Here is a 13,155-nt window from a genome sequence, read left to right as displayed (position 1 = left end):
CAATTTTTTTAATGCTACTTAAAATTAAAAGCATCTTCACATGTTTTTCCATGTTCTGTAAAAATATTGTAACATATCCATAGACCCTGGCGCAAAAGTCTGGTTCATTCTCATTTATTTATTTTTAAATTACAAGTTTTATTCTGTTAGAAAAACATATATATATAAATTTTTACCTTATTTGGTTCTGTTTGCAGTCTCGGATACAGTGATCATGAGTGAACGATCGGGGCAGATTCGTTTCAATTGTTGCCGATCAAGATTATAGTTTTAATGTTAAAATTTGAAAGTAAAAAGTTTAAAGTTTAAATTCGAGGAACGAAAATCTTCATTGTTGGTCCGAAAATATAATTGTTCTTTGTGTGTATATATATATATATATATATACTTTTTCAGATGCATGCGTGGCGCTACCTACAGTAATCTCTGTCACTACCACTGCTTACTACTTGTACTCTTAGAGAGTTCGTATTAATAATAAAGTAGTGAAAATAGTTTGTGCCTTGAGCACTTGTTGTCTTAGCCGGCTGGGCCATGCATTTTAAGTATCGTATCTTAAATGAAGTGGTTAGCCTCATTTAAGCTTGTTGCAGAAATGATTCAAGGCCTTCAAGGTTATAGCACCATCAATGTTACATGAATTTGCTTGATATGCAAATGTCTGCCTGTGATTCTGGAGTGTTCACCTCTATATGAACAAAGTGATTGTTGATTACGTGCAACCATGCTGTGGTCCCCTATTTGTTGGTGAATCCGCCTCCAGATTTCTTTTCTCCTTGTCACCTATGGACTTGTGTGATTAATTGTCCATTGACATTGAGGTGAATTTGTCAGATAATCCGGACTTACTGGTGCCATGAACTGGCTATGGATGATGAGATCCATCTAATGTCTGATCACATTATCCCCCAATGCAAAATTAATTTTAAGTTGTTCTGGAAAATTAGCTATTTTCAAACCTAATGATTAAAAATGAAATGAAAATTTTTAGTGTAAATAAACATCATTGGTAAAAGAAAATTGTTTTATATTTTCATTGTGTTGTCTACCAACCGAGGAGGTAAAAAATAAGAATCTGGGATGCACTGAAAGCTTTACAATGCCATATTGGTCAGAAACATATAACATTTTACAGAAGTTACATTAAAAAAAATTAATTTTGACATGACATTTTGCATAAACAGCGACAATATATGAGTCCTCTGCCGATTTTGGCAATGGTTGGCAAAGGAAAGAGTTAAATTGATGAATATCACATTTGAGAAAACAATGGGACTACAGTATTTTATTTAGCTTGAATTAATTTCAAACAGTGAATTGAAACAGTGACAATTAAAATCAGAATTTTTTTTTTACTTCCAGAGACACCCATAGATCATTTCATATTTGGCACAAAGCACCCATCAGTGCAAGCAGTATATTGTGATGATGATAGGATTGTCCTACTCCTGGTGATAAAGTATATGGATCTAATGAAAACAAAACGGCGGTTATAATTTGATTTATTTTTGTATGACTGGCAACATTTTTGTATAGTGGTAGAGCAAAGGCAACCCCTACTGGGAATGTACTTGCAATATTAATGTACTTGTCGCTTAGAAGCATGTGATATGTGCTGGCTCCTTGATCTATATATGTTCCTGTATTTCTGTGTCCTGTCGTCAGCATTTACCCCTAGTTCAAGAAATACTAGGTTATTTTCCTGGGGAAAAAACCTGGTTGAGTCAATGAGGATAAGATACAAATTGAATGAATCATAATATATATATTTTCCGATGTAGAAATATAAGTATAACCACAAATAATTGTATAAGTCAAATACGTTGTCTCAGTAGCAGAAGTGATGCACAGACTTCCTCTGCTAATCTATTGATCTCACAGACAATAGGCCGTTGTTGACAACTTGGAGAGACCTGACCAGCTCCCTCTATGATGTTAAAAATGTTGCCATTAAAAAATATCTATGGTTGAAATTTCACTACTACATGTTGATGTGTGTAAGGTTCAGGAGAAAAGAGGTTGGAAAAAGGCAGAGGAGAAACAGGAGTCGCGAGAGAGAGAAACGAGAACGAGTTGAGATATTCGAAAAAGAGAGGGGTGTAAAAGTTTGTACCAAAGAGACTGGACGGTTTCGTTGGAAGTGTTGGATAATAAATTAAATAAAGTGTTGTTTTCCTCTTTTGGGTGTCTAGAATCCAGTTATTTCGTCCTGAAATCGTAGTGGAGGTACAGCCGAGGACCTACGACCGAGAAGGCAGGATGAGGTCATGGCTTCAACGACTCAAGATTGTGAGCTGAATTCGAAGAAGAGTGTCTTAGCGACGGTGGAACCACCCCAGTTCGTATAGAAGGATAGTAGCAGCGTCGAACACACACGCTGTTTTTTTTCGTGAAGTCAACCCGACAACTGGTGCTGAGAGGGGCAATCCTGCCTAGGCAAAAAGGAGCAAGTGTTGTATGGCGGTATCGAGACGATAAATAAAGATGGCGTATTTGGCAAAAGGGAACAAGGAGGATCTGGAGACCATGGCCGCCAACTTGGGGGTAGAAGTCTGACCGGAGTTCAACTTAATGCAACTAGTGAGTACCATACAGGAAAGTGAACTGTACAACGAAGCGACGTGCAGAGAGATGCTGAAAACGATCATAGGCAATAGGAAAGAGAGAGAAGAGATGGAGATGGAGGAGAGACGTAGAGAGAAAGAGATGAAGATGGAGGAGCGGCGTAGAGAAAAGGAGATGAAACATAAACTCGAAAGACTGAGGATTGAGATAGGAGCCAGAAGAGAGGAGAATAATCAAGCTGGGCATGGCAGAACCCCCAGCCGGGATTTCCAGAGCATTTTTTGCAGTGTTTTGCAGTGTTTTCCCCCTTAGAAAGAAGTAAGAAAAATGATTCAGGAACCTAATCACTAATCTAAAATGAGCAAAAAAAAAATTTCAAAAAAACATGAGGATGCTTAAAATGACATAAAAATAAGGATGTCTAGTAACTCTAATTCATATGAACCTAAAATGAGGACAAAATGGAGAAATTTCAAAAAGTATGAGGATGATTAAAATGACAAAAACAGGGACATGTCCTTATTTATGATGATGTCTGGTAACCTTAGTTCATATGAATATTTGTTTTATTTTTGCATTATCTTAAAACATGTGGAAATTGAGTTACATCATTCAATATTTTTTCAGTCAACTGTGCTTATTTGCTGGAAGCCTAACAGCCAAGAGAAGCCATTTTCCTGCAGTCTTCAAGACTTTCAAGTGTCGTCATGTACCCTAGGTATTGAAGATGATACATCTTGGATTATCATTGAACCTGTAAATATAGTTATGGACTTCCTCAATAAAAAATCCTGCTTCATTCCTCATGCAGATGATGTTAATAATGTTGTTTCATTAGAGGTAAGATAATTAGGAGTCATAAACATGACATAAAAATTAGTTCATTTTTCCCCTTTCATAACTCAACTTTATTATTCCCTATTATTAAAATTATTATTAAATGATGAACTGTTTAGTTTTTTAGTCATGATAACAATTACAATTTTTACGACTTTGAGTTTGATTTGCATCTGCATAATTTGAGAACTAGTTCCTTAATCGTTAAAGATGAATGCTGAAAACTTTGAATTCCATAAATATTGTATTTAAAAATGTGGAATTTTTCTGAAAATAAATTTTTGGAGTGGGTTCTAAAAATTTCACCAAATTACATTCAAAGTTTTAGCACACTGGGATTCCAGGAAAAATATTAAGTATTTTTATATTGAAACTTTTTCATCCTTTTTCGGAACAATACAGTGATATCGTAGGTAATGAAGATTTTTTGATTTTTACTGCCTCAGCTAGCGAATATAGATTCGCAAATTTTTGTCTAATTTTTCTGACAAAATTGATTTGTTTCAGTAGAGGAGTGTGAACAGAAATTTTCGGTCAAGTTCCTTAGAATTAATGTTACGTCTCATTAACTTATGTCTGACTGAAAATCATTTTAAAAAGTACTTGCACTTTGACACGAATATGTCTTTTAAATCATCTGACAGTACTGGATTCATCCTGAAAAAGTTTTTTAATGAAATGCTGTAAATGTATGTATCTCAAGAACTATTCAGAATACATTAATGTTTTTGATGTGTGCAGATAGATTAAGACAAAAAATCCTGTCCATAAACTCTTGCTGTTGCTCACTCCAGCAGCAAAAGTTTATGGACAGGGTCTCACATGAGGAAAAAAGAATTGAACAGAAGAAATAATAATCTCACTTTTCAGATGAGATTAAAGAGATGTATAGAATGTAGGAATATGTGCACAATTTTGTAAAAAAGAATTAATCAAATAAAGTGGTAGCAAAGCAAGCAACAACAATGTAATTTCCCTTTTCCGAGAAATACTAAAAAAGGACAAAGCAAGGGTCATTAGATAGGCTATTTTTCAAGATTATGCAAAAAGAATAAGTTTACAAACAGAAAGTCTGTAACGATAATCTTTCTCTCTCTCAACGTTTAGAGTAAGTTCATTTGTAACCATTATGGTATAGTATATATATGGTGTCATAGGGTTATTCCTTGTCAAATCATTCAGCCATGAAACTCATGGTCACTGATTTTGATAATTTTTTTATTTGATGCTTTCACCATCCTTACTAACGATGTGGAATATTATTTGAATGTCAAACTTTTTGAGAAAAAAAAATTTTAATTTATCAAAACATGGCGAAGATGACTTTTCCGAGGATCGATTTTTAAGCGCCATTGTTTGAGAGAATAAATCTTAACTTTTCAAATGTTAATATATTCAAATGCAATTTTCACTAAAATTCTCAAAATACGTACAGAATGTGAATAAAAATAATTCATACACTTACGTTTCAAATTTATATGCAAAAAATTATGTGAACTTTATTTTTGTGGAATTTTTCGTGAGAAAAAATACAATTTTTCTAACATATTTTTAGACCAGAGGTACAGCAGTTACCAAAACAACTTTTGTTTTAAATTTCTCCTAAATATATGAAGTAAAAGACTGGGCAAAAAAAAATATTATGTTTTTTTTGACTGTTAATATATTTATTCTGGCTCGCAACACAATATTCATTGAAATAAGACTGGGTAGCTCCTATTTCAAATCATTCAACTAGATACTGAAATGAAACCCATCATCCTAGATACTTACTTCCCTATACTACTTTTTGTTTATTGCTTCTACTATCCTTGTTGATCATGCAAAATTTCATGTACATATCAGAAACTTTTTGAGGAAAAAAATGTTTTCTGAGGCCATGAATGATAATGCTAACCATTTAAGCGATGTTGTTTATATATATAAAAAAATTTACATTATGAAAATTTAATTTTTGTCAAAACTCACCAATACCAGTGCCATAGGCAGTTTTAATATGCAGTGCAGTGAAAACACATTGTTAAAGTACCATTTTTTATATGAAAAACAGAAAACAAATTAATTATATGAACTGGAAAGAGAAAGCAAAATATATGAACAATGAAAATTTCAAAAAGAAACTAATCGAATAATTCAAAAATGAAAGAAGTCACAGCTAATGTCTAGGGTACTATTCGGGGGGGGGGGGGGCACACACCCTGTCATTGGCTATACACAGAACGTTTTTGAGAGCATTCCTTTGCCTTCATAGCCTAAATAGTTGCTCGATCTGCGACATTCTGCTGTAGTACTATGAATTAAAATATACATATGAAAATATATCATCGCTTTGCAAACTTTCAATACATTCAGATCAAATTTTCACTAAAATGCTCACAAAAAAATGCAGATTATGACCAGAAAAAAATTTAAACCTTTGCATTAAAAAATTAGATAACAAAAAAAAATCATTAAAATTCAATTTTTTATTTTTTTTATAATAAAAGACAATGGCTCACCTTTGCTTTTTTTATTTACAATGATGAGGCTTTTCTTTTTCTAACAGCACTGTACATTAATGAATTATAAAATCCATATCCTTCTCAGGGAAATAGCATAGTCTTCCGGATCTTTTTGTCATTGGAGAATTGACGGAAGCAATTATGTTACACAATGGAATATTTTTTTTAGAAGGCCTGTGAAAAGATCTAGAACTGCCATGGGAATATACAAGACTTTAACATCACTTTCATCTCCATGTTCAGATAAAACCATACTGAAAAGCCAGTGATCATCATAAGTACATGTAATGTAGTTATGCACACTGGCATGTGACATCCTCACTGATAGTTGTTCATCTGAGAAATTAAAGATAGTACATAAGCTTTCAGCAAAACTAATTATTTCTATTCCAATGGCACGTTCTTATAGTGGTGTAAAGTGGTGAAAACTATGTGTGCCTGGGACTGCTTTTGCGTAACGAGTCTCTAACTGCTTCTGCTAGCGTTTCTTTTGTAATCATCTGGAATTTAATTTTTTCAATTTTCGTTCTACGAAAAGAAATAAATTTCTCAGCTGAATCAATGGCATTTCCAGGACACATCTGAAGACGTTTTTTCTAACTAAGCATTTTACAGTGCCACCAATATTATCCCAAGGAGATTTGCCATGACTTGTGGCAAAAAATGACCATTTGTCTGTTAACATGACTTAATTTTGTGATTACAGAGATTGATAAAATTTTTACAATTTTTATATTGGGCCACTAAAGTAATGAATTTTTTTTACACTTGGAAATGTTTCTTTGATATATTTTACAATTATTTTTTTGCGGAGAAAGCAACATCATGTCTAAATCATCTGATACTTGAAATGACTAGATCTTCACCATTTGCTGTACGATTATAAATTACAGCTGGATGGAGAGAACAACTGTTGTGTGTCCAATTGTAGCTTCTGGTATATTTCATACTTTTTTAAAGAAAAAACTATGATGCTCACACAAAGTAGATAAAAGTTCAGACCCCTCACTCCACTCCTCAAGCTCAAAAGATTGATATCCGATGGGTCCAGTGATGTGTAATAGGTAGGGATACGTAAATTTCATATTTACGAAATAACCGTGATAAATGAAAAATTTGCCCATTTTGACGAATAAATGCAAAAATTTGAATTTTTACTACTTTTTTGCGAAATCTCGATAATTTAAATTTTATCGTTAATTCTTTTTTTTTGCTTGTTTTCAAGCTATAATTGATGCCTTAAAAGAATATGAAACGAAATATGAAAATAAAGGATCTAGTATCAGACTCTGCGCGTTACATGACTGCGTGCTTCCAATTATTAAAAACACTTCTTGGTGACAACATTTTGCACTACCAATGCTGGGCGCCTAAAGTGAATCTTGTGGGTGATGCATTCATTAAAGAATTCAAAAAATTTATTTCTGTTGAGTCTAAAACGAAGATAACTTTTTTTGCACTCAAGAAAAATTAGCAGTGCGTATTTAAGCTACTACACTGCTGGCCACCGTAAATGCAACACCCTGAAGGAAGCATGCAAATAATATGAAATTTACAACATGCATTAGCAGAGGTGAGATATGCAAATGATTAGAATTTCAGCGCAGACGCTCATCACGCGCGCCTGTGGCGCTACTTCAAAGCGCTATTTAAGGCTTGGAGATTTCGACGATTTGAAGTACGGCAATTGTGTTTTTCTTGTGGTTTTTTCAAAAAAACGATCAATTATGCCTCGTAGAAAACAGCGATCATCTTTTGATCAAGTATCCAAGTTCGACAGAGGAAGGATAGTGGCCTACCGAGATTGTGGATTATCTTTCAGGGAAATCGGTAGGCGTGTTGGACGAAACCAAACGACTGTAATGCGGATATGTGATCGTTGGATGCAGGAGAGTACGACGGGCCGACGTGTTCGATCGCATCCACCTCGGTGCACCACTTCACGTGATGACAGGCGTATTGTGCGTATGGCAGTGACGGATCGCTCAGCCACATCACGAACCATAGCACAGCACATTCAGTCTGTACCGCATCATCCAGTGTCTGCGCGTACCATTCGACGCCGTTTACAGCAGAGTGGTCTGTCCGCAAGACGTCCATTGCTTCGTCTACCCTTGACACAGAACCACAGACGTCTCCGCCGCCAATGGTGCGATGAAAGAAGGATGTGGACGGCACAATGGAATGAAATTGTTTTTACTGACGAGTCACGCTTCTGTCTGCAACACCACGATGGTCGGATTCGAGTCTGGAGACACCGTGGAGAGAGGATGCTGAACAGCTGCGTTATGCACCGCCACACTGGTCCTGCACCGGGTATTATGGTATGGGGCGGTATTGGATATCACTCTCGCACTCCTCTAGTACGCATTGCCGGTACTTTAAAAAGCCAGCGCTACATCTCCGAGGTGTTGGAGCCAGTTGTCATTCCTTACCATCAGGGCTTGCCCACAGCCATATTTCAACAGGATAATGCACGACCACACGTGGCACGCATTGTTCAAAGGTTCTTCGTCAATCGCCAGATTGAATTGCTTCCCTGGCCAGCTCGCTCTGCGGATCTTTCGCCGATAGAAAACATGTTGTCCATGGTTGCTCAACGATTGACCCAGATTACATCCCTAGCTGCCACACCAGATCAACTTTGGCAACGTGTGGAAGCTGCTTGGTCTGCTGTACCCCAAGAACACATCCAAAGTCTCTTTGAATCAATGCCGAGGCGTGTGGCAGCGGTGATCTCCAACAATGGCGGCTACTCTGGCTACTGATTTTGGCAGGAACCACACTTCACAGAAGTCTATAAATTTAATCATTTGATGCTTGGTCAACATGTTATCTACAAAATAAATATTGTTGCGATATCTCTTGTCTTTCTTGGTGTTGCAATTTGGGTGGCCAGCAGTGTATAAAGAAAAAAAAAGTATCACTGTATAAGTAAGCTATTACTGGCAGCAAAACTTTTCCTGGCGCATGTAGTAACGAAGCAGAATTCGTGGTTCAAAGGTGTCATTCATCTGAGCAAATATCATATATTGCTGCTTTTCTCATTAAATATGAAGACGATTACTCCAGCATACATTATTTAAAATAAGCCTTCACAATGAAATTCTAGCTCCTAAAATACAGGTTCAGTTGACTTTCTTTTCTGAGTTCTGTAGGAAAATTATGCTAATCGACAATTTGAAAGGATCAAACTTTCCATTCACACAAGTTTTGTGGAGTAAGTTGGTAGAAAGATTTGAAATCTTTCTAGCTCAAATTTTAAGGGAATTATTACGAGGAAAAAAAACATTGACAAATGCGTACAGTAGTCTCGCTTATCCGGCATAAACGGGCTGGAAGAATATCGGACAATACGGAGGTGTTAAGGAAAAGCCTAGTAAACGTCAAACTATGTTATAATTTTGCACATTACGAACCTAATAATCATGTTTACAGCAAAACAACAGAAAAAAATAAGTGAGAAAATGAACTTACAGTTACAGAATATTTTGAAGTTAAATACAGTACTTAAAGAAGTTCAGTCCTGTGATGATTTAGAAAATTTTTTCTTCGTAGTCTACTTTCCTGACAAATGCAGTTTCTTCGCTGCCAAATCTCGCCATCTTTGCATCATCATTATGTTGATTCCTGTAGCTTCTTGTTGTTGCTCAATGTATTTAATTGCAGTTTTTAGAGTCTTAACTCCATCGTTATGTGAAATTCTGAAAGCTCAACAGTTGGTACTTGATCTTTTTTTTTTTTTTTTTTTGCGGTAAGACGTCGAATAATACAGGAGGTCAGATAAACAAGACTCTACTGTATGTTGAAATTTATGATTTAAATTTTTTTTTTTTTTGCGAAATTTACGTATTCCTAGTAATAGGTAATTGATTTTCCACTTTTACATGACACTCAAATCAAGTTTCTTTTCTAACACTATAAATTTCAAGTGTCTTTTCTGACATTTTACTTTGAATTCCAGAATGATATAAAATATTATTATATTACTAATATGATTAGTTCAAATGAAAATTGTTATCATAAAAAAACTATAAAAGTCTAATTCTCATTAATTTTGATTCGGGGTTGTTTTATAATAGAATCAAAACGTATAAAAAAAATTTACCTCATGAAAAGTAATCAAGTATATCTTTGGATATATGAGCAGTACAGTCATCCAAACTAAATAAAACTTTAGAGAGATATAGATGGCTTTTTTCTCAGCCAGTGATATCAAGGAAACAGTTATTTTCCGGATATTATGCTGAGGTGAGCTCGGAAAGAAAAGTCATCACGTCTCCGCCAGGACTCGAACCCAGGCCCTCTTGCATACCGGGCAAGCATGCTACCATCTACACCACTGGAGACACATGAATCTGCCTTCCTAATTTCACGCACTGTGTCGTGAGGCGCTGAAGTAGAGGCATTAGTAGCCTCTCTTAACTTCAGGAAATGGCCCCCGGGTGGGACGGTTTCTACTAATGCCTCTACTTCAGCGCCTCACGACACAGTGCGTGAAATTAGGAAGGCAGATTCATGTGTCTCCAGTGGTGTAGATGGTAGCATGCTTGCCCGGTATGCAAGAGGGCCTGGGTTCGAGTCCCGGCGGAGACGTGATGACTTTTCTTTCCAAGCTCACCTCAGCATAATATCCGGAAAATAACTGTTTCCTTGATATCCCTGGCTGAGAAAAAAGCCATCTATATCTCTCTAAACCGTCCCACCCGGGGGCCATTTCCTGAAGTTAAGAGAGGCTACTAATGCCTCTACTTCAGCGCCTCACGACACAGTGCGTGAAATTAGGAAGGCAGATTCATGTGTCTCCAGTGGTGTAGATGGTAGCATGCTTGCCCGGTATGCAAGAGGGCCTGGGTTCGAGTCCCGGCGGAGACGTGATGACTTTTCTTTCCGAGCTCACCTCAGCATAATATCCGGAAAATAACTGTTTCCTTGATATCACTGGCTGAGAAAAAAGCCATCTATATCTCTCTAAACCGTCCCACCGGGGGGCCATTTCCTGAAGTTAAGAGAGGCTACTAATGCCTCTACTTCAGCGCCTCACGACACAGTGCGTGAAATTAGGAAGGCAGATTCATGTGTCTCCAGTGGTGTAGATGGTAGCATGCTTGCCCGGTATGCAAGAGGGCCTGGGTTCGAGTCCCAGCGAAGACGTGATGACTTTTCTTTCCGAGCTCACCTCAGCATAATATCCGGAAAATAACTGTTTCCTAAATAAAACTTTCTTTAAAATTTTCTATCTAGCTGCTTCTCAACCATTGTTAGAAAATCTCTTATGTTATCCATGCCTTTCTGTTGCCATCATAGTCCACAGGCAGAGTTTCAACATTTTTAAAAGCACTGTAATTTTTTTGATTTTCTGATAACTAATGGTTTAAATTTTTTCGACCAGTCTGAGAGTTTGCTGCCAAAAAGAACTGTCAAAAGATCTTTGTATTTTTTACATCCTTCACATTTTTCTCATTTAAAGGCAAGAGTTTGTTTATGCAAAAACCGAAAAAATTAACCTTTCTCATTACACATTTGCATCTTTATACTCTTCTATCATTGGTTTGAGAATATCATTCTTTAAATTTTCAACAGTTTCTTGAGATGCAGATACGCTATCTCCACAAACATTCCGAAAAACAATCCCATGGCGTTCTTTGAATTGGGTCAACCATTTACTGCTTGCAGTGAAATCACCTTGATTGAGACTTTTTGCAAAATTTTTTGCTTTCTCTTGAATCATAGGTCCTTATAATGGCATTGAGTGAGATTGAACGGATTTGAGTCACAAAAGAGTTGCTTCTTCTACATCGCTTAAGTCTGATTTCTTATGCATTTTCTGCTTGGTTCATCATAAAAAGATTCAAGTGATGGCAAAATTTTTCCCTTATTTTTAGCAAATGTTGAAATGTTGTTCTGTGCAACTCCATAGTCTTTGGCGAGTTCACTGTGAGTTTTTCCCTAATTCTAGTTTTTTCAAAATTTCAACCTTTGATTTTAAAGTATGAAGTTCGCATGAGCCATTTTATTCATGGCCGTTGGTACTCATGATGAAAACCAAATGATATATTCAGCGTCTAACCACAGGCTTTAGCTCTTTTTCTTTTACTCCTTTTCCAAGAAATCATTCCAAGAACACAACTTTCCAAAACTGAGTTCCGCTAAAAACATTCTCCACAACAGATAATATCAAAACTCTCAATAGATCAGATTTTTATCCCTATTGGATGTTGCCAATATCCACGTTTTTTTTACCATGAAAAGAATGAAAGACCTTTCCTATAAATGCCACTAAAATGATGAGCCAGTCAAGAAGATTTGAACATTCATTTTTCACAAGCATGCCTTTCCCCGCCCTAACGCATAAAAGGGACCCATCATAGAAAACAAAGACTCATCGAACAATGTTGAAGAATTCTTATAACTTTTAACACAGGCAATTGCAAAAACCAGTCATGGTAAAGGGACAAAAATTGCAGTCGACTTAAGCAGAGTTAAATCAAACATGCGTCGACTTAGTAAGTTTCCCCTACATTGAAATTAGTATTGTGCGAACCAAGGGAATAATAGATGTCTAGTTATTAATTTTTTTGAAATTAGACTCATATTGTTTGTGCTCAATTTTATAGTGAAGCCTAAATGGTTTTTTTGCAGGTGTTACATACAATTTTTCTTTAATATTTATGATCTTGATCAAGTTGTTTGTAATCCACTCATTGTGTCTTGTTTCATTTTTGTATTTAATATATATATTTTTTGTAAATAAATTAGAATTTAAATTGGTGTTCAAAAAATATGCATAGGCATTATCAGTATGAACTTCATCAAAGACGTGCAAAGTTTACATTTCTAATGAAATTATCAAATAATTCTTAGCAAATTCAAGATTTTTCCTTATATATTAAACTAGCTGTAATACCCGGCGCTGCCCGGTTTTTCTTCAATGAGGTTTTTTGGATCACGTGATATCCCCCTCTTTAAGGGACATACAAACCGTGTCTAAGGTTACCAATATAAGGACTTCCTGCATGACTCATGAAAGAAACAAATCTAGATTTAAAGAAACGTAGAAATGAGTGAATTAAAAGACAATACGGAGACATTAATTTTCATGCTTGAGAAGATATAAATAAAAAGTTTAAATCAATGTGTTATTGCATGAATATCCAACTCAAAAGTAGGTCTGACTAATTACTTCATATCTAATCTCCTGGGCTTCGTATATCTCTAAGCGAACTCAATATTTCAAAAATCGAGAATTCAA

General features: G+C 35.8%; 1 protein-coding gene and 2 non-coding genes across 6 annotated transcripts in view; all 3 read left to right on the top strand.

The window, feature by feature from the left end:
• Vps13D (vacuolar protein sorting 13D) overlaps window positions 1-13,155 on the top strand; it is a 561,523-nt gene that overhangs the window by 308,347 nt on the left and 240,021 nt on the right. For all 4 annotated transcript variants that reach the window (XM_089241869.1, XM_089241867.1, XM_089241868.1 and 1 more), the window contains exon 47: window positions 3,193-3,405. In XM_089241869.1, coding sequence (XP_089097995.1) covers window positions 3,193-3,405 — 213 coding nt within the window. The remainder of the gene's footprint in view (window positions 1-3,192; window positions 3,406-13,155) is intronic.
• Window positions 10,426-10,499, top strand: TRNAT-GGU (transfer RNA threonine (anticodon GGU)). Its single transcript has one exon. It is a non-coding gene; the product is annotated as a tRNA-Thr (tRNA).
• On the top strand, window positions 10,705-10,778 carry TRNAT-GGU (transfer RNA threonine (anticodon GGU)). Its single transcript has one exon. It is a non-coding gene; the product is annotated as a tRNA-Thr (tRNA).

Source organism: Pholcus phalangioides, unplaced genomic scaffold, assembly GCF_987345545.1.
Source record: "Pholcus phalangioides strain wild (caught in Gottingen) unplaced genomic scaffold, Ppha-v1.0 ptg000014l_1, whole genome shotgun sequence".
NCBI classification, from domain to species: domain Eukaryota; kingdom Metazoa; phylum Arthropoda; class Arachnida; order Araneae; family Pholcidae; genus Pholcus; species Pholcus phalangioides.
Note: the sequence above shows the minus strand (reverse complement) of the source record. Positions and strands in the feature narration are given on the sequence as shown.